Genomic DNA, 24,884 nt, shown 5'->3' with positions numbered 1-24,884 from the left:
GGGTTATCTCGGACTTCTTATACTACTTAGCTAGAGTCGGCTTCTATTAAGCACCTATACCGTATTTAATTCCGGCCTATATATAGAAGTATATAGTAATATATACTAATTCGTACACGTAGCGCGGCGAAAGTATATTCTACGTTTCCTATATATTTCTATACTTATTATTTAGTAAAGTATACTACTCTCTATATCTAGTAGAAGTTATATATACTTATAACGTCTATCTCGCGTCGTAGTAGCACCGTGTTAGTAGCTTTATATACGCCTAATATAAGATAGAGTATACGGTTCTATATGGATTCGAGCTTCATTCGCCTAGTCTATATAAGGGCTATATACTAGTACTCGTGTCCGTACGTGAAGGCGGGTCGTACTATAGATATATATAGCTAGCGTGCCTTATCCCGGGCGGTTCCCTACGTGGAGGCTATAATCCATTATATAGCGGCTTCTATCTAGAGGGCTCTAGAGACGGCGTATACTACTTATGGTCCCTATTTAAGCTTACTATCTAGTATAACTCCGAGCGCGCGTATGCTTTATACTAGTAGTTCGTTAAATACGTTAATTCGGGGGCGTTATTCGCCTTCCCTAGTTATCTATTTCCCTTAACGGTTAATAAAGTGCATGAGCTAGTATTTCTCCGGGGCAAACTTTACTCCGTAGCGTTTTACCTACTAGAGGCACCTCTCGTGGTCCTATTCTAGTCGTCTATACATTCGGTTAGTATTATTATTAATAGCTAGAAGATATATATTATCGGCGTATCCGACTACCTCTATATACTTTATTTCTTAAAGAAGGTCTACCATAAAAAAGAGGAATAGGATTAGAGAGATAGTGCTCCCTTATAGGATACCGTATACCGTCTCTTTATATTCGCTCTAGTACCTAGGGATATATATCTAAGTTATTCTTCCTATAAGGAATAACTATATAAAGCGTATAATCTATTCTAGTATTCGTCTTATCCGGAGGTTATAAATAAGTCTTATATAGTTTACCTTATTAAACGCTCCGGCCATATCGAGGGAGAGGAGCGATACTACCCGTCCCTATTTCTATACGGCCTAGACGACTTTAATAATATATTAGATAGCTATTATTAGAGAGCTATCTATCTTTACCTTCTGGTTCGGAGGGAGGAGATTATATTCCTATACCGCGGTACTTATCTTCTTCACTACTATAGCCTCTAGTATCTTACCTAGGTAGAAGAGAAGGGCGATTAGTCTCTATCCCTTTAGGGAGTTAGGGCTCTTTCCTAGCTTCGGGAGTATAATAGTATAGGCGACTCGGAAGCTCTAGGGGTGGTACCCCTACATGACGCATGCTTAGAATATATAAGTAATAAGCGGTAGGGTTACTTTTATAGTACTTTTTAGGCATTAATTTAGAATTCCATCTAGTCTAGGTGCTTTATCATTTAGGAGTATCTTAATAATATTAAGTATATCCTTCTCCGTAACTTCTTTAGGGATATCTACCGTATATAGATATTTAGCGCCGTAAACGTCTAATAGGTCTACTAGTTCCGGGAGAGGGAATATAGCCTCCCGTAGGGCCTTAGTTTTCTTAAGGCCTATGGAGTATATTCTTCCCTAATATATTAGGGGAGGTATAAGTAGCGGGGGTGTCGGAGTGTCTACGCCCTTAGCCTATTTCGCCATGCGCTATAGCCCTATTATATATCATGTCTATTAACTAGTAATTATACGCTACTATTTACGCCTTTTATTACGGAGGACTTTATCGCGTTATTATATTACTTCCTTCTATTCTTTCTATAACTCGGGTATTCTCGTACGGTGTACGCGTCTATATAGCCTTCGGGCGTCTTATCTACTTTCCTATACTTAAGGAATCCCCTTTACTTCCGGGGGCCGGTATATTTAGTATAGTACGTGTTTATTTCTCGTATTCTAGTATGTTTATAGGAGTGTCTATACGGCCTGGTCTATAGCTAGGTTATTAGATATATCGACTATAGAGGGATCTAGGATCGCCGATTCCAGGTCCTTCAGGTACTTTTCCTAGTCGGTATCCTTCTATATCTATCGTCCCCGTTATTTATTCGGGGTATATACGTTTATTACGGTTTCTATACATTCATAGTCGGAATCCGTCTATACCTAGCTTAGGCGGTAGTATTAGATCCGGTAACTAATATACTCCGTGGCGAAGGTAAGGTTAAGCGTGGACCCGTCTTCGTCCTATTTATGTTTTTTCTATATAACTTATTCTATAGGTGTAAGTAGGTATAGAAAGTCGTGGTAGCGGGTGCGTAGTTCCCTTACTCTAAGTTCTTCCCTTACTACGGCTAGGCCTCCCTACTATTAGTAGTAGAGGTTAAAGTCTTCTAGAAGGATATATTACCCTAGTTCCGTGGTACCCTCGAGCATCTCGTCTAGTATAAGTACACGTTATTAGTTATATATATTATATATATATAGGGGGCCTATATCTATTTATAGGTATAGTGTTATCCTAAGGTTATCGCGCTTAGTATACGACCATAATAAGAGTAGTATTAACCTATAAATATAGAAGAGGACTCGTCTTTCTAGTCCTAGAGGGTGTATAGTATAGTATCCGGGGTGTATGGTTGGTTTACTCGTCTAGTAGTATTTATAGGGTTCCTAGATAGCGAGTATTATGGCCCTGGTCTCTTCGAGGAGTGTCGTCTAGTTCTCTCTTTTATATTATATATTTACCTATATAATTCGGAGTATATTCTAGTCCCTTATTAGGTACTAGGGAGTATATATACCTATATACTTATTCCTTAGAGGCGCGACTATCCTCGCGCGGTAGCGGCTTTAACTATGCCTTTTAGTCGTCCTATTATCTTCGGAATAGTCTACTATCCCGCCTAACTACCTTCCGGAGGGGAGGTTAGGGGTATTATAAAGGAAGAGCCCGTGGTAGGTATTATATTCTATAACTATCTCGCGCCTCTCGCTTTTATCGTGCGAATGTATTCTATAATCTATTTACATTTTATATATATTAACGACTACGACGGGTGTTTCCCGTCGTAGTTTAAATACTATACTATATCCCTATTTCTTAGTCCGTCTCCTCGCGGTTTATAAGGGTACTCCTAGGTAGCGTGGTCTCTACGGCACTATCCGCACTTAGTCTTCTATAAGTACCTTTATATAGTGTATCTATACCCTTAATAGTTAAAGTACTATATTATTATCTATGCCCTATCCTATGGCTCGGCCATGAGGAGCTCTCCTTCTACTAGGAATCCCTCCTATATAATATATTATGCGAGGGCGGGGTCTCGGAGCTCCATAATTATAGTAGAGTGTTTTTTTACCGTCGTCTTAATCGCCTATGGGTTCTTCTACCACGCTTTTACGATCTTAATCCCTAGGTATTTTCGCGTGTTGGATTATTCTATACGCGTAATATCCTCCGCTCCGATAGCCTATCCCCGTATAGATACTACGTATACTATAATCGGGTATATAGCTACCCTAATAGACGCGCTAGGGAAGATACTACCTATCGCGTTCGGATCTCGCGAGATGTTTTACTACGTAGTATTTATTATAGTAGTAAGTACTACCCTACCTAGCGTAACTTTAGTAGCTACGACGCTCGACTACATTCCTTTCTATTTATTAATCTTATTTATAATTTCCTTTAGGGATGCCTATTAGACCTACGCCAGCGTGTTCTTATCCTAGATTATAATACGTATACTATATACTCTATCTATAGTCCTAGTGGTCCTTAGTATAGTAGCTCCGGGTATTACTATAATCTAAGCCCACGTGTTAGGGCGCTTACCTTAGGATAGCTCTTTCTAGATTCTCTGTAGGCTGGCTTCTATTCGGTCGAGTCTACTACTAGGTTCCTCTCGTGGTGACTTCCTTTCTTTCTCTATGATTCCTCTTAGGTTCCGGATAAGGTCCCGGAATATATAAAGGAGGGTCTTCTTTCCCTCCTCGGCGTCCCTCTCTACACGTATTACCTAGTATTTAATTTTATCTAGGAGGGTCTCCCCTCTCGGGGTCCCCTCGGTCTAGGTTATCTATAGCGCTTCGCACCCTTAGTTAGTACCTATATTTTAGATAGGTGTCTGGCTATCTATATTAATATCGCTATATAGCCGTTTCTACTATACTAGTAGGGGTATATCCGGCGTCTACCGGGGTATTATAATGCCTAAGGCCGCTATAGTTATTAGTTAAGGGTAGCCCTTAACTAATAAAAGGGGGTTAGCGTGTCGGCGTTTATTAGATATAGTCTATACTCGTGTTATCGAAGAGTCTTCGAGCGTATATATATAGTATCTCTATACGTCGGTATCGTCGCGTATTATATACTATATATATACACGTGTATCGGAGGTTATTATACTCGGTATACTCTATCGTTTAATGTATGTAAATCGCTGTTTTACCCCGAATTAACTAGTTTAGTCCGTTAGGGTGTGAGAAGTTTCCCTAGTTATATATTAGAAATTAAGGGTATAGTTTAAGAGTAAAAGGGAATAACCTCTTCTTATATAACTACTACGGATCTAAAGTAATATAGGTAAAATTCTATAAGGGCCTTATGAAGATTTACCTACGCTATATATCTTCTCTACTTCTATTATATACTATAGTATACTTTATATTATATAAAGAATTCTATTATACTATAGATTATTATTATATTATAAATTCTAAAAGACTTTATAAAGATTTTAATATAATTCCTAAGCGGCTAAGTAACTTCTACTATAAGAGTTATAGTATATCTAAATCTATATATAAGAAACCTTTAAGCTCGAATAGGTAATATAAGACACGGTTTAGTAGAGTTTATAGCGACCTCTCTAGTAAAATACCGTATAAGTCTCTAAATAGGTTATAGTACTATATCTCCTTTATTAAAGAATTAACTCGCTTTATATAGGTCCGCTTTATAAAGTATAAGTTAGAAGCTCCTAATATTATTATATAGTTCTTCGTATATATTAAGAAGTAGTTTAATATAGATATTAAAGAATTCGTATCTAATCGAGGCGGTAAGTATATTACTAAAAGTCTTTAAGACTTCTTTTATAAGACTAGTACTATATATATTACCTCTTCTATCTACTCTTATAAGTTAAACGGAATAGCCGAAAGGTTTAACCGTATAGTTTAGACATTAGTAAGATCTATTCTCTCTTCTAATACTAAGTTAAAATTCTAGGCTAAAGTAATTTATATAATAACGTTTATTAAGAATATTATACTATATACCTCTCTTCTAATAGTTAACATGCTATATTATACTCTCTTTAGTAAGAAGCCTTCTATCTAAAACTTATATCTATTTAGAGTATATATATATCCTAAAAGAAGTATAAAAGCTAGATAGTAAGCTCCTCTATAGATTAGAGAAAGGTATTCTAGTTAGCTATAGTAAATTAGATAAAATCTATAAGTACTATATTCCTAACCGTAAGGTTATTATTAAGTTATAAGATGTTACTTTCGTACCCTTTAGTCCGAGACTACTTCTATAGTAACCTCTTTCCTTATTTATTATAGAAAGAGATAGCTCTAAAGAAGAGTCGGATAATAGAGGAGTATCTTATAATATACTAGTCGTAGTCTAAAATATATAGAACCTCTAGCTCTATATAGAAGATATAATAAGTCTTACTAAGATATCCTAACGAAGATTATCTACCCTTTCTTATAGTAGGACGCCTTCTACTATACCTAGGGTAAATTAACTAAAATTCGAATCTTTCTCTAGCTATAACCTACTACACGAAAATCTATATTTATTAAGATTACCTTCTAATATATCTTGTTTTAGGAGGAAACGCAAGTATATAATTTATTTTAATAACTCTATAAATTTAGTAGATATAGAAGAGAAGGAAATAATCTATACCCTATTAGTTAATACTACCTTAAATATAGACGTTCCTTCGAACCTAAAAGAGACTAGGAATTCTTCTAATTAGTATTGGTTATAAATAGCTATTAAAAAAGAGCTAAGAAGTTATAAGATTAATTAATTATAGTAGGAAGCTCCGCTTACTATAAATGTCTCTATAATAGTTAGCTCTAGATAGATATTTAATATTAAGACTACTACGGATAATACTAAAGTTTATAAGGTACGTCTTATTATATAGGGCTTTACATAGAAATACGGTCTTAATTATAATAAAACTTTTATATCTATTATTAAATATAATTCTCTTTATATTATACTCTAATAGGCCGTATAATTTAATAAGCATGTTTACTAGATCGATTTTAATACTATCTATCTAAATAGTAGTCTATCTAAAAATATCTATATACGATACCCGCTAGGCTTTAAAAAACCAGGTAAGATTCTTAAGCTCTAAAAGGTAATTTATAGATTAAAATAATCTAGTTAGAAATAGTTTTATACCTTACGTAACCTCCTTTAATCTCTTAAATTCTAATAGTTATAGTTTAATCTATATATCTTTATTAGATATATTATTATTACTATCTATATTAATAACCTACTACTTATAGGGGAGAAACCTTATATTCAATACTTTAAGTAATAGATTATAGAATATATAAAATATAAAGATCTTAGAGAAGCGCGCTTAATATTAGATATTAAGATTAATTAATCTTAAGAAGACTAAATTAAGCTTTCTTAAAAGGCTTACTCTTAACGTATTCTAAAAAGGTTTAGTATAATAGATTATAATAGTAGAAAGACTCTAGTTAATATAAATACCTTTCTAATAAGATCGGAAGAAATTATTAATTAAGAACGCTAGCTTATATATATATAACTAATTAGGTTACTTAATTATCTCGTTACTAGTACGCGTCTAGATCTTGCCTTTATAGTTAGAATATATGCTACTTTTAATATGAATCTATTAGAGTAATATACTTAAATAGCCTTTAGTATATTATAATATATTAAGTATACTATTGACTAATATCTTATACTAAAGAAGTCTAAAGGCGTAATAGAAATTAATATATTCTTAGATACTTCTTAGGGTTTAGATTCTAATACCGCTAAGTCTATCTCTATATATATTCTTTAATTAAATAGAAGCTTAGTAGCCTAGAATAGTAAGAGGTAATTATATATTACTAAGTCGATATATAAAGTAGAGTATATAGCCTACTTAAAGGCTATAAGTTACTTATAGTAGGCTCTACTAGATATAAAAGAGATCTTTATAAATTATAATATTCTAGTTCTAGCCAGGTGGCGTAGTGGTAGTGTACTACGTTACTAGAAGCGTTTGTTATCCAACGTCGTGGGTTTGAATCCTATAACGGCCACCTTTTTATGTACTAGTTTTCGCACACTCTATTAAAAAGTATACGGGGCTAAGCGAGCACGTGACGTGAAGGTTACCGTTATATAACTACTTAGTCCTAAGCGACCATTAGGTAATATGAAAATGACTATACCGTTATTATATAATGAGAATTACCTAATATAGCCACCTACTAAGCCACCTTAAGTGGTAGAGCGACGCCTAGAGTAGCTAGACCCATAACTAGCTTAGCTCGAATCATAGAATTTTCACTATATACTAGGGCCTTGTCCACCCTAATCCGGCTTAGCTCGCGCTTACTCCGGCTCGGTAACCACGAAATAGATAGTAATACCTAATTAAGTATCCCGCCTATCTATAGACGATTATATAGCCCCGAAGAATAATTTCCGAATTCGGCCTAGCTAGGGTTAGTGCTAAGGCATGGACCTATTAGATATATACCCCCTCCGGCATTAGTCATCTTAATTAATAACTACTACCCGGCGTAAAGCTATATTCCCATGGATAGGAAAAAACACGGTAATATAGGAATAAAAGACTAGGCCTAGCCTAGCGACCTACCTAATCATAAGAAAGGTAATACCTACTATAGTTAGTTAGGGCGTTATTAAGAGCCGGTACTAATATAGTAATAAAAGCCTAATATAAGGATAAGAAGTAAGTTTATCACCTAATAGGATTCGAGGACTTAGACTAGGCTAGGTTAGGTTAGTAATAGGGTCTAGTTAGGGAGCTAATCATAGGAGGTTTTCTTATATATATAGCAGCCAATACTAGAGGAGGCCTAAGCCTATGGAGCATATATATGGCTATATATATAGTTCTTCCTAGTTAAACACTAATATTAATATTATTATTATTATTCTAGTTCTCTATCTTCTTACGGATAATTAAGCTATAATAGCCCTTATCCGAAACTAGTAAATCATAGTACGGTCTAAATATATCGCGATATACTATTACGCGGTTTAAGAATTATTTACTAATAGAGTTATATCTATTTAGTATATTATAAGTTATAATAATATTACTAATATAGGAATAAAAGAACTACCCTTACTACTACTAAATTAAATAAAGACGATAATTAGTTTATAGTAGAGTTATCTTACTTGTACTACTCTTTCCTTTATTCTTTTAGTACTATCTCTTACTATTACTTACTTTAAGCTTTCCTTTATTCTAATATTACTAAGTATATATATATATACTTAGTATGGGGGAGTGTTATCGGAAGGTACTTTAAGTAAGAGATACTACTTCCTAAACGGGACTAGTGTCTAAACGGTTAAATAGCTTCGACTCTGTCTCCCAGAACTTAGTTCTCTACACACAATTACAGAATACATTCAATGACCTCAATCACGTCTACTTTCTACTAATAATATCCGTAAGCTCTTCACTCTCGGTTCAATCCCATGTCCAGTCCACGCCGTACGCTAATATGATCTCCTTGTGTCTTGTTTCCGTCTCTTCACGGCTCCCCTTGCGTAGCCTGCCTTGTCACATTCCGAGTGGCATCAGTTGGAAGCAGTCGACTAAGCTAAAACTACGACGCGCTGTCCTTTGACTTGTTCCATGGAGATTGTCTCAAATCCACAAGGTCTCGTTGATGGTCCACGCATTTTTGCCCTCAACTAATGCTATTTACACATCGTAGGCGCGTGAGAGGGTTGCACATATACGTAGCCCATGTTATCGAGGCCGCGAGAATAGAAGATGGCGAATGAGCACGTCAGAAGTTTTGTCGGGCATACGTACGAGGGTAGTCTGCCAGCGCCTTTGTAGCTCTGCTAATCCAATCCCTTCCGAGAACACTTGTTCACTTAATCATCCATGAAGCCTAGACTCTTCTTATAATCATTCATATGTAGCTGACACGGGACGGTTACTACGAGACCGATTCGAATGGTAGGACGTAGGATGGGTCTTTCGTGAATGGTGGGCCTCTAGATGATCATAATTAGTCCTCAGTCAGCACCAGAGCAAAGATGCTGCCCGTACGAGGCCACATGCATCGTCACATGCATCACCGTCTCGTGCTATCATGGTGTAAGTATCTGCTAATTGTCCCACCATAGGAATGTGCTCGAAGATGTAGGATATCGTCTTGTACCCGGCGGATGAAGCAGCAAGGCTCGTTCAAGTAGCCGTGAAAACGGTGCTATCGACGCGCAGCTGTCCGAATATTGCTCGCAGCGTCATTCGCGTTATCTACGATACGATCGAAGAAGGCCTAATAGATCGCATGGCAGTTCGTAGAGATGCATCTAGGACACCTGGTGCTGCTCGGGTGCGCCATGGGCTCGAGATTTCGCGGAGACACGCTGGCGTTGACAATGATAAGGGCGCACAATACATTATGCTCAACCTTTGCCTACATTCAGCCTCAGAGACAGAGAGTAATTGTGATGAATGGCATGCTATCTTACCTGGTGCGGGAAGCTGTTTGAAGAACTCCGGGGTGGCTATGAAGATGGATGGATGCAAATTTGAATCCATGGATGGATGGATAGTCGCGGTGCCCGCCAGTAGACTCACTCCCTCGTCACGACAACATCGCCGCAGCCATGTACGGCGATAAAACATCGCATCCGTATACCGCGCATTGCATACGCAGCTTAACAGTTTCTAGCGAGAGGAACCCAACCCATCTTTGACTAGGATAACCAGCCTAGCAGTTATACGCCACCACAGAGGCCGATAGATTACTACACAAAGGAACCGCAGCGCTGCATGCTCGTAACGCCGAGGTCTCAAGCAAGGTTAACGGCGTCCTCCGGTTTGCAGCAGCGCGTCATCTGCCTGGAATCCTAAATGTCGTGGGAGGCAGACGTTGCTAGTCGTGAAGGAGGGTATATGGATGGGCATCCGTTATCATTTTTAGGTAGCGCTAATAGCATAACACGCATGTCGAACACCTGGAAGGGATGGCAAGCTCAGACTGGACACCGCAGACTGGAGTGCGAATGGCTACTGAGATCCATCCAGGCTGAGAATTCCTGGCAGTCCATCATTATCTTCCAATAGGTATGGTCCTCTCTACGTTAGTACATAAGACCTCGAACAAACGAACGTCAGTTGCTTCGCAGAATTGGATGCTGTTAAAGAGAAGCCACTGACGGCCTCCTCCTCCACATTCAGTTGCCATATATCCAGAAACTGGATAAGTAGACAGCCAGAGGCGATCAACCGGTCACTCTCCGATAAATCAAGAGCATTCGACCCGCAGTACAATCTCAAGAAGCATCACACGGTGCTACTATAAATTTGCCTTGCCCTTTCCGTCTTATTCACACAGGTCTGTCGGTTGTCTTGGTTCAACACAATACTGGCTCCTCCATATCCATGTGCATACCTATATTCGTAGTGTATTCGCATCAGGCACAGCTTCTTTTCCGCCTACCAGACGAGCAATTTTCAAAGCTTTGCCATCTGGGCCGCAGATGTGGGTGATCAACGGCACGTTGTAGCCACCAATGAGATAAGTCCTCATTTCAATGGCCAAGGACTGAACGCTTGCGCGCACATGAAACGTACGCTTACAACGACTTCAGACGGAGGCCAATCTTTTCGGTTAGAGATTTCAGCTGCAATAGGAGGATTCTAAAAGTTATGGCATTCCTTCAGTGCGTGCCTGCGCCTTCGCCGGGTCGCCTCCCCTTTCCCATGAAGACAGGATGGCCCACGGATTTTTGCTCTAATAAGTCGTTGTATCGCTAACCATGTGATAAGTCTAATGTATCCTTGACTTGCGTTTGCGGGGGTCATACGCCAGTCTCGAGATGGAATTCACCTAGATATGTACGAGAGGGGGATAAAGAGACGCCATTCATTGTAAGACAGAGCCCTAGCTCCGCGAAAATACCTATAACCTATTATTGGCTTACACGTACAGAAGCGCCAGGGCTCAATGTAAACTAGAAACATCACAAGTGTATTCCGTCCTCGTACGTTCCATTCCAATCGTTTCCAACGACTGTAAAAGCTACAATATGGGATCTATTCCATCAAGAAAACACTATGCACTAACTTGTCTTAACAGACTGGCTCACTGTTTTTATAGTGTCGCACCTCCTATTTCCTTCGTAGACGTTGCTTGCGCTGCTTGCGTTGCTTGTATTGCTTGTATTGCTGAAGAGTTGGCGGAGCGATGCCGGAGGCCCTGTCAAAATCCTTACTGGCTGATCCTTTTGGTCTTTTGGACTGTGTGCCATCTGTAGGACGAGCTATTTGTTCATCGCCTGCAGGACGGGCTATTTGTTCATCGCCATCAACTTCACTGTTCTTTCGCTTACGCTGAGAGCCGAGAGGTTGGAGGTTGCTGAAGGCGGGATCAACCTCTGGATCCTTGCCTGCTAAACGTCGCGACGCACGTCGCCTGGACTGTCCATCCCATTCCACAAGGGACTCTTTGAAACCTTGCAGGTCACTGGCATGGTTGGAAATATGGTCTGAAAGATGTTCCAAAGAACCGCCCTGAGGGCTTACCGACTTGGATACTGACCGAAGAGATGGACTCGCCACGATGTCGTCTTGTTCGATTTGTATTCCGATCAGGACCTGTCCATTTACCAGCTTTTGTACCGTGAAAGTTCGGTTGAACATCATGACTTCTTCATGCCCGATAACATCCCTTTCTGTTTTCACGGCGACTGTCACTGGTGAAACTGGCGAAGCTGTTATTGCTGGTGATGTTACTCCTTCCATAGGCGCCATATAAGGGTTAGTCTGCAATCCTTGAGTGGTCATTGTTCCAGGCAGGGTAAACATACCATCTTCCACTACGGGAACTTGCACATCTTCTCTTGCGAAGACGACCAACCTAATTGCGTTCCCAGTCACCGCTCCTAGATTCCCAACCAGGTTCTGCACGTTCCGGCTGCGTCTATATAAGGAGTATAGCAGAAGCGAGCCGTAGAAGATCTGCGCCTCAAGTGACAAGTTGACCGCCGATTGTCTCACCATTGCCCACGCCCTCCACGTTGCCGCGTCCAACCACGTGGTGGGAAGCTCACAAATGCTATCCTTTATATTGTCCCTCGCGGCTGCGAGCGCCCGGGCTGTCTCCTGTCCGAACAGGATGACTGTGTCGATCTTGGCGTACATGAGGTCCCATTTGGGACCAAAATAACTTACGGCCGTACGCTCAATGATATCAAGGAAAGCAGAGGGGGTAGCTGCCGGTACCAATGTCGCAGTGGGAGTGGTTGTGCTAAGAGTTGATGCAAACGCCTGTGTGGGCTCTTCGTTGACGAACCACGACGTGGGATCGAAGACCATATTAGAGTCCATGACGACAGATGGATGTACCGCAGCCTGAACCGTGTTTGCAAGGAGTAGATGAGAAGTTGCCTCGTTGCGGACGCTCGATCTGAGAGGAGTTTACTTTCGGGTTGGTAGTTGGGATTTTCATCTCGGTTATTTATACTCAAATACGCTGTTTCGCAGTGATCAACAAGCGGCATGACTGCATAGGGTGAATTGGCTACGCAATCCAGCGTATCCGTATTCGATTACTACGGTCAGACATGGTACAACAAACACATTCCAGAGCGCTGGACGGATTGACAGGAAACGAGGGAGCCGTGACCGCGACCGCAAACGGAGATATTGTACGACATGATGGCTCTTTGTCTTTGACTCACCTCCTCTTCTAACCATCGCCCGTCACCTTTCCTCTCTCCCTCACCATCACCCTCATACATGCCGCGTACAAGAAGCCAATATACGCTTTCAATCTCTCGTTTCAACATGTCCACCATGTCAGACTTCGAACTCGTGCTCTGGATGACCGTCCTCTCCATGCTCATCTATTACTCACTTAAGTACATTACCATCGAACTCCAGCCCATATTCGCGATCATTCTCCCGCCAATCCGCGCCCTCATCTTCCTTGTCACCGCCCTTCCATGGAAGTTTTTTGGCTTCGTCGCACTCAACCTCTTCTGCCTCGAATTGGATGAAGCCGCCTTACTCACCTGGCATACCTGTCTGATGGTAGTGCAGATCCGGGAGAATATACTCGCAACGATTATAGGCGATGAGAAACATGACAGAGTGATCTGGGCCCCGTGGCAGCCGGCAAGCTTACTCACTGGACTGGCATACGTGGCGAGACAGAATGGATTATATCTGTCGGTGAGAACAAACACCTTCATTGCCGGATTTGTAGCAACGGCTCAATGGATGGCGGAAGAGTAGACATCAAAGTAAAGTGGATTGTTCGGGACATGTATTGTATCTTGTATCTTGTAGTAGGTCGTAACCGTTCAAACTTCAGGCGTATTATAACAGAGGACCGTTTATCCGGATTCGGCAATAACAGTAATAACCTTCAAAGTAACTATACATTAACAATAGATCGTCGCGTCTCGTCTTCAATTCTTCAAGTACTGCGTTCCTTCATCCCATATATCTTACCCTGTAATCCTCATTGTCGTCGTCTTTGTATCCTCCTACCTTACAACGGACGTAGAGTCTATCCATGTCGGTGCTGTGCCGCATAGACGTGACGTCGCACAGCACAAACTGCATGCAGCCTCTTTCTAGATCACACAAAGGACAAGCTGAAAACCCCTTCACGCGATCTACCTTCTCAACGCTCGCTCACACTTGATCTATATCAGCCGCGCATATTCCCAACTCTGCATCTCACACCTAATTTACATCAGCTGAGCATTCTCCTAACTCTACATCTCACACCATTCCTTCAAAATAGCCGGTTCATTAAATGACACCGTTGTCGCGCTGTGCAGACCCGTCCAACCCTTTACTTTGGCCCCTGTATGCTAAGTTATGTCTGATCAGATAGCAAGACCAGAACGCACCGGAAGAGCATCAGTACCTCGAGCCTTCAGCGATGACTCCGGTAGCTCGAGCGGCGAACGCACCCCTCCACTTTCTCCTCCATCGCCAACTATGGATCCTATAATCCAGAGATCATCAAAAGTAAGAGGTGTTATCCCGGGTGGTCTAGACGCCGAGAGAATTTCGAGAATCCGGGGTTATATACGTAGTGGCTCCGACTTTGACGAACAGACACCTCGTGCGAAGTCGCGCCCATCCAGATTGCATTCGCCTCCACTCAAGAGTTCACGTCATACGAAAGAAACACGGTTAAGATTCAGAGATGGTAACAACGACCATACACAGAGCGACGGACATGATCGCCATCTTCCCGCAGACCATGATCGCCATCTTCAGGAAGACCACCCATCCGGCATCTTTGTAGGCATTTCAGACACCATTGTCGCCACACTTCAACTAACCGTCTCGGCACTTCACTCTGCGCCTGTGATTTTCCTAACTACGATACGCTTCGCGGCCTATATCCTCTTCGCCTCACTTACATTACGCGCTTTCTGCACCTTTATCGGGGTCGATAGGCACTCACACTGCATTGGGGATAGAAAATGTGGCTACATGATCCGCAGCACCTCATACATCTCCCTCCTCGACACTCTCAACCTCCCAGCAAGCTTCCTCATTAACACACCCTCGCCTTGCGTTGGTGCTGAGCGAAACACCCATTTCATCCAGACTTGGGCCCCTCTACACCCGCTCCGAGAATCCCTCAAGGCACTCCATAATCAAACATGCTTCATAGATCTTGACCCCGAGCCGGACCGCGTTCTTAGAGAGTGCGTAGCACTTTTCGAACGTGTGCATACGGCCCAAATGCATATCATCCGCGAAGATCTCCGAGTCGCTGTCAATCAAATCGCTTCCACCCCAGCTTGCACTATAGGCAGGTTCAACGACGCGCTTAATATGCTAGACAAGCTTGAACCGCAGCACAGCCTGCTTTACAGACTAAACCACGGTTTACTAAGATACGACCCCGAACAGCAAACATCGCCCAGCGTTGATGCATACACGGCCTTACTTCGTAGCGCCGAGGCGTGTATCACACGCGCCTCCAACTTGTATACCCTGCCGTACCCTATGCAGGCTACCACTGTGAGCTCCTGGCCGTTCATGCCCACATACACTATCTGGCCACTACTTCGCCAAAGACTCGCCCGTTGGGGCCGGCCCATGCGACGCACTGGGTTCCCAGCCTGCTCTCCTAGCCATGCTGCCCCTATCCTTAAGTCACTCAACGGTACCCTTCAGCCTGCAGTCACAAAGCTTACGACTGTTCGCGCGGCGCATATGCAATGGGTGGCGGACTTGAAGAAGGTTCGAGAAGATCTAGGGGCTATAATCCAAAGAAGCGGGCCAGAAAAGCAATGCAAGAAGGTTGAGGTCGAGATGTTGTTTCGGCCGTTCGACAGGTTCAATCATGAGAAAGGGTATGGACTGCAAAATTTCGTGGGTTAGTTGGATACTGGAGGTGGCCATAGATGTGATGAGAACATGTCTGCTTTGTAGTGCATATAAAGATGAACATTTTCCGGCTACGGTCTGGTATGTAACGCCTCTATCATCCATTAATCCTTACCATGCCTTGTATTAGCATATGCTTCTGCTCGCTAGCCCCTACTTCATAGTTCTACTTCACATTCATGGTTTCTCGTTTATGCTTTCATGTTTAAGCGTTCACTTTTATGCTTTCATGTTTTGCTGCTTTCACGGTCATGGTTTCTTGGTTTGCTGCTTTCATAGTTATGCGTTCACATTATGCGTTCACGTTATGCTTTCACACACGTAGATTCGGGCCTCTAACCCCTGGTTTCTAGTATGTATGCTTTCGTGTATTTACTGTCTTCATTCTGCTTCGGAAGCATTCTAGTCAGGGAAGCAGATGAAATATCACCTCGCACAAGTCGCCCGAAGCAAATCGGGAATCCAATCAACACAACATGCAACAAAAAAATGTTACAAAAAGATAGACCAGGAAGCATTTACTATTCCTACTCTTAATATCTTCAACACGTCTAGAATAAAGGGGCATGGGCTGCGAATTGGTCATATTTTCGGCGTTCTTTACGCGAGAGCCCCGTTCTATCTAGGTGTAGTAATAGAAGTATGAATGTACTGATTGTCGATTTCTCTGCGAGTTGAGTCCGAAATCTAGCTAACCTAACCGTTCATCCGTTAGGGACAGATCGTGTCTTAAATGGCTGTTTTCGAGTAACTTATATTATAGAAACGATTCTTAGAGGACTATTTCTACTCTATTCTTATAGTTAGTCTCTTAGAAAGTATGAAGAAGTCTTTTCAAGTGCTATCTTTGTAGTATAATATCAATAGTATAAGAGGTAAGATGAATTCTATCTTATACTCTACTCTAATCTATATTTTAATAATTAGAATATATATAGACTATATAGATCTCTAACATATTACAATAGCTTTATAAATACTCTAAAGATATAGCTTAATAGATTCAAGGACTCGGTCCAGGATACCGCCATCGTGGCCTCCCTGCCATGTTACCTTGATAGCCGACTAGGTGGTCACCACGCCAGTGCGGTTTTTTTGAAGGACTGAACGGTGGAGAGTTGCTGGGCCGGACTTGCTCTTGCCCCGCAGCAGCAGCAGCAGTAGATGAATGACCCGTGTGGTCATATTGTTTAGCATCGTCGATCTCGAGACCTTGCATACTCTGTAGCTGTCTAGCCCCTTTCTGGTCATTATCCAAGTCCATATTTTCTGAACCCTCAGTCTCACCTCTACATCGCCTCCTACACTGACTATACCCGTCCTCGGCCATATACAGACGCTTCCCGTCAGGTATGCTGGCATATGGGTTTTTATCTGTTATTGAATCAGCGCCCCCTTCATGCTGTTCGTGGTCATGAACAAAACTACATGTGACTTGCGGACAGGCTGGGACGTCGGCCGAGCTATGTCCTTTGTGTTCCGAGATAGTGGGGTCTTGGACAGACCTAGGGAATGAGGCAGCGGTTGGGGTGTGTTGAGAGGGTATGTCTTGACTGTCTTGCTCGTTTGGTGTATGAATAGGTGGAAGGCTGTGTCGGGTGCAGTGTGACTTTTTCCAGCCTGCTTTGGTGGAATTTGAGGCATTTTCAGGCTGATGATGTTCAACGACGTTAGATAGGACACTATCAGGGGTGTCTGGGTCGCGATTAGGCGGGTCATCTATTCGTGGATGTGAGGAGGGCTGAGGGTGCGAGGTAGTTGGCGTTGCGGTGTCCGGAACTTGCTGTTGGGACTCCCTTGTTGCAGTCCCAGCAGAAGACGAGGCCTCTTCGATTTCAGACAGTTCCTGAACAGGAGGCTGGACATAAGCAGGGACTTCTCTGGCTGGGTTGGGCCTATTAGCTATTTGGATTGGTGGTAGGAATGGAGTAGGGAGGAGACTGGGCCTTAAAGTAGACAGACTGGGTGCATTACCTATTTGAATTAGTGATATAAGCCAACAGGTAGGGGACTAGACAATGGAGTAGACATACCCATTGATGCGACTAAGCCAGGCTTAGGCTTGTACAAACCCTGTTGAGGCTCGTTCAAAGGTGTTGTGAATGAAGTAGAGGATGATGTGTCATCGAGCTGATGATGTTCGAGGAAAGTAGATTGGACAGCATCATTTAGGACAAGTGCGATCGGACTAGCGGGCGCGTTATCTGGCTGGGTTGGTGAAGATATCCGGGAGATCGTGGATCTAGGCGTTGGCGTAGTAGATATGCCTGTTGATTCGGGAAGCGAATATTTGAGCTCGGCAAGAATATTTGCGGTCGGACTATGCTCATGGACTAGTTGTTTCGGCGACGAGAAGCGACAGTCAGGGGAATCAGGACTTGGGTCAGATATTACTGTTGGTTCGAGAGTCGTGGAACGGATAGCTTCGTCAAAAACGTCTATGGTTGGGCTCGTTTTATCGTCTGTTAGGAATCTCGACGAATATTGGGAGGCGGGAGAATAAGGTTTTGGAGTATAACTGCGTGATACGATTTTATTACGAGTTTTGGTAGATGGTTCTCCAACCGGATCGAACTTCGGCTCTTTCTGAGCAATATTCGAGGTGGCCATGGATAATTTGTCCCCTGATGCAGTCCCACTTACCACTCTACATATTCCGATCTGGTCTTGCACATCATCATCCACAGCGACAGTGTCAAGACAATCTTCCGTAATGATCTTGTCCTGCTCACCCTCTTTTAAGACGATAGAGATACTCTGTAAACCTTCTACTGTCTCATGTGTAGATAATGAGGCGTCAGCCACCTTAGGCGTGCTTTTCTGGGCAATCACACGTAATTGAGGATACATATCTCTCCCCTGCAGTGCACCAGATGCTGTAGATCTATCTGAGAGCGATGGGAGGTGCTCCGGTACGATGTCCCAATCATCGGGGTCGGGGTTTGTGCTTGGTGTAGACGGTGGGTGTGGCAGAGAGGACCTGCTAGGCAATACAGGCTCTGGAGTCGTTTGTGTTAATGCTGGTGAAGAGTATTTTGATCGTGAGCTTGCCCATGGCCGAGGGGGTGAGTTCGGCTCTTGTAGTTCGTTAAATGCTAGTTGTATGTCAGGGGATGCGAGGGATATTGGAAGCTTGTTTTTTGCACCGTTGGCTTCGGCTGTTATTGAGAGTGAGTCTGGTGAGGGCGACTTGCAGGGTCTTAGAGTATCTGTAGATGTTTTTGACGATGCTATCGCTGGGGGACTAGGCCTGGTACTGACAGATGTTGAGTTCTGGGAAATCCTTGACTGATCTTCGGCATCCTTTGTAATTGGACTCATTTGTATCAGTGATGTGTCCGTAGCTACGTTCTGATCCTCGATCAGCTCAAGGTCTCGTGTCTCTATAGGTGCTTCCGTTGACGTTGGTGGTATGTCTGGAGTTGTGGTGCTGACAGACGCTGCGCTCTGGTTCTCGGAAAGATGAGCATTCATTTGCCTCATAGCGGCACGTTTTGAGAACCAAACACGAGCCTTTGCGAGATATCCACTCGGTGGGGTCTCGTGGTTTTGAAATGGTGGCGAATCCATGGACTCCTCATGCGTTCTCTTCTCCTTCCCCTGGCCTGCGTCTCTAACGGTGTCGCTATAGGCTGGGATCTTCTGGGTGTTATGGCCCAATCGCCTTTTCACGCTCTTCTCGTGTGATGTCTGTTCCTTATCCTGTGGCTCAGTCGGGGACACGACTTCCAGTGATGATCTTGCCATCCTGCTTGACTGGGCTAGAAGTACTTCTAGCTCTGCTCTCGCCATTTGTCCTGGTCGTGACTCATTCCGCTCCAGCAATGTTTCTTCGTTCATATCGCCGTCATCTTGTCCATCGCGCTCAGCGCCTTGCTTTCGCTTCAGAAGCAATAATACAAAACAGAGCCCAAAGATACAGATTATCATGGCCAGCTTCATCCCGGCCCATTTTATGAAACAATGGCTGTCAACTGTGATTAATAAGAGGACTCTTAGAATGATGACGAAGAGCGAATGATGCCAAAGTTTAGACAAGGCTAGATACGGGGAGGCTGGGTCTGGTATTAGCATGGAGGACGGAGATGCATGATGGGTGGCCACGGAAAACATAAACTAAGCATCTGGTACCTGCGTGGATGTATGCAGTGATGACTTGTGACTAGGCTGTATGGCGAAAGGCGAAAGGCGAACTAACCTGTATACTCTCTACTTGTGTCGGCCGTCTTTAGTTCAATTCCAGGCGCATCCTCATCTACGCAAAGCAGATCGTCCAACGTATTTGTAGCTCGGGATTGAGACGGATATCGAGTGGCTGGCGCACCAAAGTCTTTCAGACCTTGCTGTTCTGTATTCGCCATCGAAAAGGGAGTGCTTGGAGGTCTGATCAGATCATAGTTCAAAGGGATAGTCTTGGGAACTCACTCTGGTAGGTCGTTCGCTGATAAAGCCGTTTGAGAACGAAGTATGCTTGAATCTTGAAGTTGGTTGTAGACCTGATTACAGTCATCACTATGAAATGCTGATTGTTTTGAGAGCGGTATGATGTCGCTTCGTAACTTGTCTTCGTTCGACCTCTCGCGTGGCACGGTGGAAGTGTGTGGCTTCTGATTTAGAGAGGTTCCATGATCTAACATCGGTGTGATAGTACGTAGAAGCGGCGTTCTGTCGTTCTTCAATGCATGATCACCTACTCGAGGTTCGTGTTTGGCGGCCGACGGAGAGCTCACAGTCGCACGAGCAGAGTCTGTATCTGTGTCATAGAGCCCTATGTGCAGATTAATGCGCTCTAGCGACGTTAGGTCATGCAAGAACTGGTTTCGATGGGCAATGAGGTTGTTCACGATTGTAGAATCGCATGCTCCAGACGCATTAGGATTCTGTGAAAGCATTTCGCGCTGCTCTCGCAGACTAGAGAGGTATGTATCTATAATTTTGTGAGCCCGTCCAAAGTCGATAGACTCCTGGACCAGGAGTCGATCTGTGAGGTGAACAAGCTGTCCTATATTAGCGCCCGAGCAGGGCCGTTGCTGACGCAGGACATTTTGAAGCCGCCAGACTTCCTGAATGATAGTTGCAACGGAGTAAGGCCTTTGGAGCAGGCGAGACAGAAAGTGTTTAACTTCAACATCCAGGTCTTCTCGATTATTCGATATGCCGAAGTCCTGCTGGGAGGTGGTGATACGACGGCTGGCTTCACGAGCACATGCCCCTGTTTCGTTCCATGAGTCTCGTAGCGGAGCCAGCATCTCTAAGGCGCTGAGTACAATCATGAGATGACCGTTCCGGCAGTCTGGTAAGCGCATTACGTGGTCGATTCGTCCAATTTGTAGCTCAAGATCTGGACGTCGATACAAGTCTTGATATTTATCGATACAGTCTTGGACGAGGTCCTCTGGTCGTGACTCAAACGGAATATAGCATGACACATTATGGAGAGCTGCTTGGGCATCAAACAGAGCGCGACCCGGAAAAAGAGCTTGAGGCGTGAAAGGATACCAAGGTTCACGGTCTGCGTGCCCGATGTAATATGCGGCTGATGAGTAACCCCCAGTCACCCAGCATGCTGGCCAAGTCAAAATTAGAAGCAAATGTCTAGACAAATCCGAGATCTCGTACCAAGCGCACCAAGACCATTCCGGTCCCAACCAAAGGCACATATGAGGCAGTAATGCAAAAGCAGTCTCAAAAACGGCAGAAAGTAAGAGGGTGTAAAGGGCGAGAGTCACAAGTATGGTCCACTTAGTTGGCCATCGGTCGTTCTGTACTAGTTTCAAGCGTGCAACGAAGCGTAGAGAAGACAAGAGAGTCGCCATACGCTTAAACGTCAATGAGGGTTGCTGTGAAGTCTCGCCTTCGGACCTATCATCTTCGGTATTGGCCATGACTTCGCGCTCAAGTGTCGCTGAGCTTGGAGCTCCTGATTTCTTGTGCATATCTTCGACATCCATACCAGTCTTGTACGCGCACTTTTTCTCCCATGAGTCGGGCCTGCGTATTGTACGTCGACGTTTGACAATGGGAGGTGGAGGTAAGTGGTCATCGAAGAAATCGTCCGTAGAGCCTTGATCGGGATTGGTAGAGTGATACCCATTATGGATGTAAGGAAGATGAGTAGGAGAACCTTTTGGCATGGTTAATGGTGTTTGTGAATGCGGATAGGTTGATTTCAATGCAAATGTAAAGTCTGAGAGCTCAAGACTCCTGACGAGGGTCAAAGGGATATGAAATCAGGGTATGAGAGCTAGAAGGTCATAATAACATTGGAAATGCGATGGTACAGCTGGAGCGTTGGATGGTAACTCAGGCTATGAGATGATGCTGGTATTGAATGATGTGAAAGCGAAGTTGAAGGATGAACATAACTCCATGTTTGTCCGTATTCTTCTGTTGTACCACATGTCGTTCTGACGTATGACAGAAGCAAGGCTGCAGAATGATTGCGTTTCATGTCGCGTTTGTTCTAGGACCAACCGCAGGATGAAGAATAGCAAAACAAGTATTAAGTGGAGACTGTTAAGGCCGATACGAAGCCCCTTGTAGGCTTTACTTCGGAGGCGAGAGGGCTACTACGAAGCCAAGAAGTTGATGACGCCCGCAAGTCGTAGGATCTTATAGACTTTCCTAGAGCAGCTGTTACCTAATATAGTACGCGACTTGAAGCACGCCGACTCACGAGGTTATCATAGAGGTTAAGAACCAAATGCCGATAGCAAGAAAGTTTAGAAGACCTGGTTTTGGATAGGCGGAAGCCAAGTAGGTGAGAGCCACCGTGGACTGCAACCATTGTACGACTTTAGGCAGAGGCGGAAGCGGGATGATATTAGCCAAAGCAGGTTCCATCTTGAGGGTTTTGGTGGTAGAGAGATAACTGGTTGGGTGATTGGAGAGGAGCGAAGGTACATATAGGATCTGAGTTGATTGTTAGATAATTGTTTCTCGGGATGGCCTCGTCGAGTGCGCGCCATCTCGCACCGAGACTTCGCTCTGGATAGAGGCGAGACTTTTAACATGTGAATGACACGGAGTATGACTGGGGCAATTCAGACACAGGTAGCGGGGTGAGAGCTCATATAATTGGGTAGATGGCTAATGTAGTTGACGTGAGTGTCTTAGGCTAGAGGGCGATGTGAAAGACTAGTACATGGGAAGTAGAGTAGAGTGCGGTTAGAAGAGGGAATGGGTTAGCAGAGTGTATTGTTCAAGTATGAGCTACTTAGGCGTGAGTGCCTCCTGCCTAGGACAAAGTACCGAGATTATGATATGGGACGCTATGGGATAGATACTGTAGGGGAGTGGTATGGAGTGTAAGAGATGAAGTGCGGCAGCGGCAGCGGTCAAGATGATCGGTCGGCGACATACCTTTCCCTTTCTACGAGCTGTAGCTGGATTTGTGCTTCTGCTTAACTGCCGACATCTTGTTCGTCACTGCCTTTGTGATCTTCGAATCGACTACCTTTGTGATCTTCGAGTTGACCGCCGACAACTTTTTCGTTGCTGCATGTTGTACTTTCTTTCCTAGTCGCTCTTTGAGCGCCTCCGCGATCTTGCGCCTCTGGTTTTTGTCTAGCATCTCACTACCGGTCCAGCCAAGCCTGATGTTGGTACCATCGGAGGTGTCGCGGGCAGTGAATAGGGCAGGCAATTCCCTCAGGATCTTATCACGGACATGCTCTTGCATGTCTTTGACGTCCTCTCTTAGCGCCTTCCATACGACCTTTTGCTTTAGACGCCCATCTGACCCTAGTTCCGGGGGGTGGATTTCCTTGGCATGACTTCGCAAATACTCTTTCACATCAGACCGTTGCAGATCGTCGACGAGAATATAATTTGGAGCATACAGTGTTTGCACAGAGCATTCAGGTTTGCTATAATGAGACGGCATCCATGGTATTTGAGCGATATCACCGACAGTGGACATGTCCAGAAGAACTGGATCGTCGGACTCCGTGGGCTGGTGCGAGGTGCCATCCGGATGCGACATGGTAGCATACTTAGCGTCGAGCCGTGCTTGCAATGATTCAATCAACTTCTCTTTCTCCTGAATGACTGCTTCTAAATGCTGCATGTTCTGTAACGTCCGCTCTAGCTCGTTCGCATCCGGCTGGGTCGTAGGACAGGCGTCTTGAAGAGAATCAGATAGCTGGCAGATAATGGACGGGCATAGCGGATGACGTACCTGTATTACTCATAGAGGGAGGTTGTGGCAAGGACTGGTTGATGCCGTGATGCGATGTCTGAGGTTGCACGGCTGGGCCGCGATATGTTTTGAGGAGAGCGGTTGCTTTGGCGACTATTGGGTTTGGTGAAAGGGCTGAGATGGTATGGGGGATTAGCAATTGAAGGCCCACAGATACGGGACTTGAAGCAGACATACGCCTGGATGCGAGCTCTGGTGCCGTTTGTGCGTCACTCTGAGTATTGGAACTGGCGTCTACAGTGTTGACAGCTGGTGCTTCTGAGACGACAGCACTAAGCTGAGGTTGCATACCGGCGGCGTCGAATGCTTTTATAATGGGAGACAAGACTGATTGTCCAGTGGCTCCTTCCAATTCTCCCACAATTACCACCTCATCGCCACCTCCTGCATTTGATATGGGAGTCATTGAAGGGGAAGGGGAAGGGAAATGAACCGAGTGGGACATGACGGTCCAGTAGTGCACAAGCAGGCAGAGGCACTATGCTGTGTATGTGTGTGTGATGCCGCACCTGGAGGAAAACAAGAGGAGAGGCAGTAAGGCGCAGACTGGTTGTAATGGAAGACAGATTGTGGAAAAGAGTCTTGACGGAGCGTGAGCGGAAGCATGTTTAGATAAAGCAGCATGGATGGCGAGACGACGCTTCAGAGCCGGCCGGATCAGCTACATACTGCGAATAACGCATGCGACGCGTATAGACCATGAACCATGAATCATGAACCATGCGCCTGTCGCAAACTTCCGCAGGCCGTTGACAAACAGGGTGAAGCTGGGTTTGCAGGACGGTAGGCAACTTGCTGCTGCTGTTGCTGCTGCTACCCGTGAGCCATGCGCTGTGGTAACGATGAAGGTAAGCATCGTGGACACCGACCAACCAGGTCGAGCATGACAAGAGCAGAACGGGAGGCAAGAAAAAGGCACGATGGTCACAATGAGCATGAAGGAAGAGACAGAAGATAGAAGATAGAAGATAGAAGATAGAAGATAGAAGATAGAAGATAGAAGATAGAAGATAGAAGATAGAAGATAGAAGATAGAAGATAGAAGAT

General features: G+C 43.9%; 6 protein-coding genes across 6 annotated transcripts in view; 2 read left to right on the top strand and 4 right to left on the bottom strand.

Annotated features, from left to right (window-relative positions):
- Positions 1-11,383: 11,383 nt before the first annotated feature.
- On the bottom strand, positions 11,384-12,601 carry EJ05DRAFT_490495 (uncharacterized protein; the record flags this gene model as incomplete). Its single annotated transcript, XM_033745881.1, has 1 exon — positions 11,384-12,601. The coding sequence occupies one exon, from the start codon at positions 12,599-12,601 to the stop codon at positions 11,384-11,386; it is 1,218 nt and encodes a 405-aa protein (XP_033595411.1).
- A 206-nt stretch (positions 12,602-12,807) lies between these two features.
- On the top strand, positions 12,808-13,807 carry EJ05DRAFT_232026 (uncharacterized protein). The gene has a single exon (XM_033739982.1). The coding sequence runs from the start codon at positions 13,013-13,015 to the stop codon at positions 13,508-13,510; it is 498 nt and encodes a 165-aa protein (XP_033595410.1). The 5' UTR covers positions 12,808-13,012; the 3' UTR covers positions 13,511-13,807.
- A 297-nt stretch (positions 13,808-14,104) lies between these two features.
- Positions 14,105-15,631, top strand: EJ05DRAFT_505506 (uncharacterized protein; the record flags this gene model as incomplete). The annotated part of the gene is made up of 1 exon (XM_033747708.1): positions 14,105-15,631. The coding sequence occupies one exon, from the start codon at positions 14,105-14,107 to the stop codon at positions 15,629-15,631; it is 1,527 nt and encodes a 508-aa protein (XP_033595409.1).
- A 1,009-nt stretch (positions 15,632-16,640) lies between these two features.
- EJ05DRAFT_542273 (uncharacterized protein) lies at positions 16,641-21,771 on the bottom strand (the record flags this gene model as incomplete). The annotated part of the gene is made up of 4 exons (XM_033749715.1): positions 16,641-17,611; positions 17,671-19,611; positions 19,836-20,020; positions 20,063-21,771. The coding sequence occupies 4 exons, from the start codon at positions 21,769-21,771 to the stop codon at positions 16,641-16,643; spliced, it is 4,806 nt and encodes a 1,601-aa protein (XP_033595408.1).
- A 1,238-nt stretch (positions 21,772-23,009) lies between these two features.
- Positions 23,010-24,282, bottom strand: EJ05DRAFT_490491 (uncharacterized protein; the record flags this gene model as incomplete). Its single annotated transcript, XM_033745880.1, has 2 exons — positions 23,010-23,761; positions 23,817-24,282. The coding sequence occupies 2 exons, from the start codon at positions 24,280-24,282 to the stop codon at positions 23,010-23,012; spliced, it is 1,218 nt and encodes a 405-aa protein (XP_033595407.1).
- Positions 24,283-24,363: 81 nt separating this feature from the next.
- EJ05DRAFT_231884 (uncharacterized protein) overlaps positions 24,364-24,884 on the bottom strand; it is an 847-nt gene continuing 326 nt past the window's right edge. Inside the window, exon 2 of the mRNA XM_033739981.1 lies at positions 24,364-24,884. Coding sequence (XP_033595406.1) covers positions 24,446-24,884 — 439 coding nt within the window. The 3' untranslated portion in view covers positions 24,364-24,445.

Source organism: Pseudovirgaria hyperparasitica, assembly GCF_010093815.1.
Source record: "Pseudovirgaria hyperparasitica strain CBS 121739 unplaced genomic scaffold EJ05scaffold_25, whole genome shotgun sequence".
In the NCBI taxonomy this organism is placed as follows: domain Eukaryota; kingdom Fungi; phylum Ascomycota; class Dothideomycetes; order Acrospermales; family Acrospermaceae; genus Pseudovirgaria; species Pseudovirgaria hyperparasitica.
Note: the sequence above shows the minus strand (reverse complement) of the source record. Positions and strands in the feature narration are given on the sequence as shown.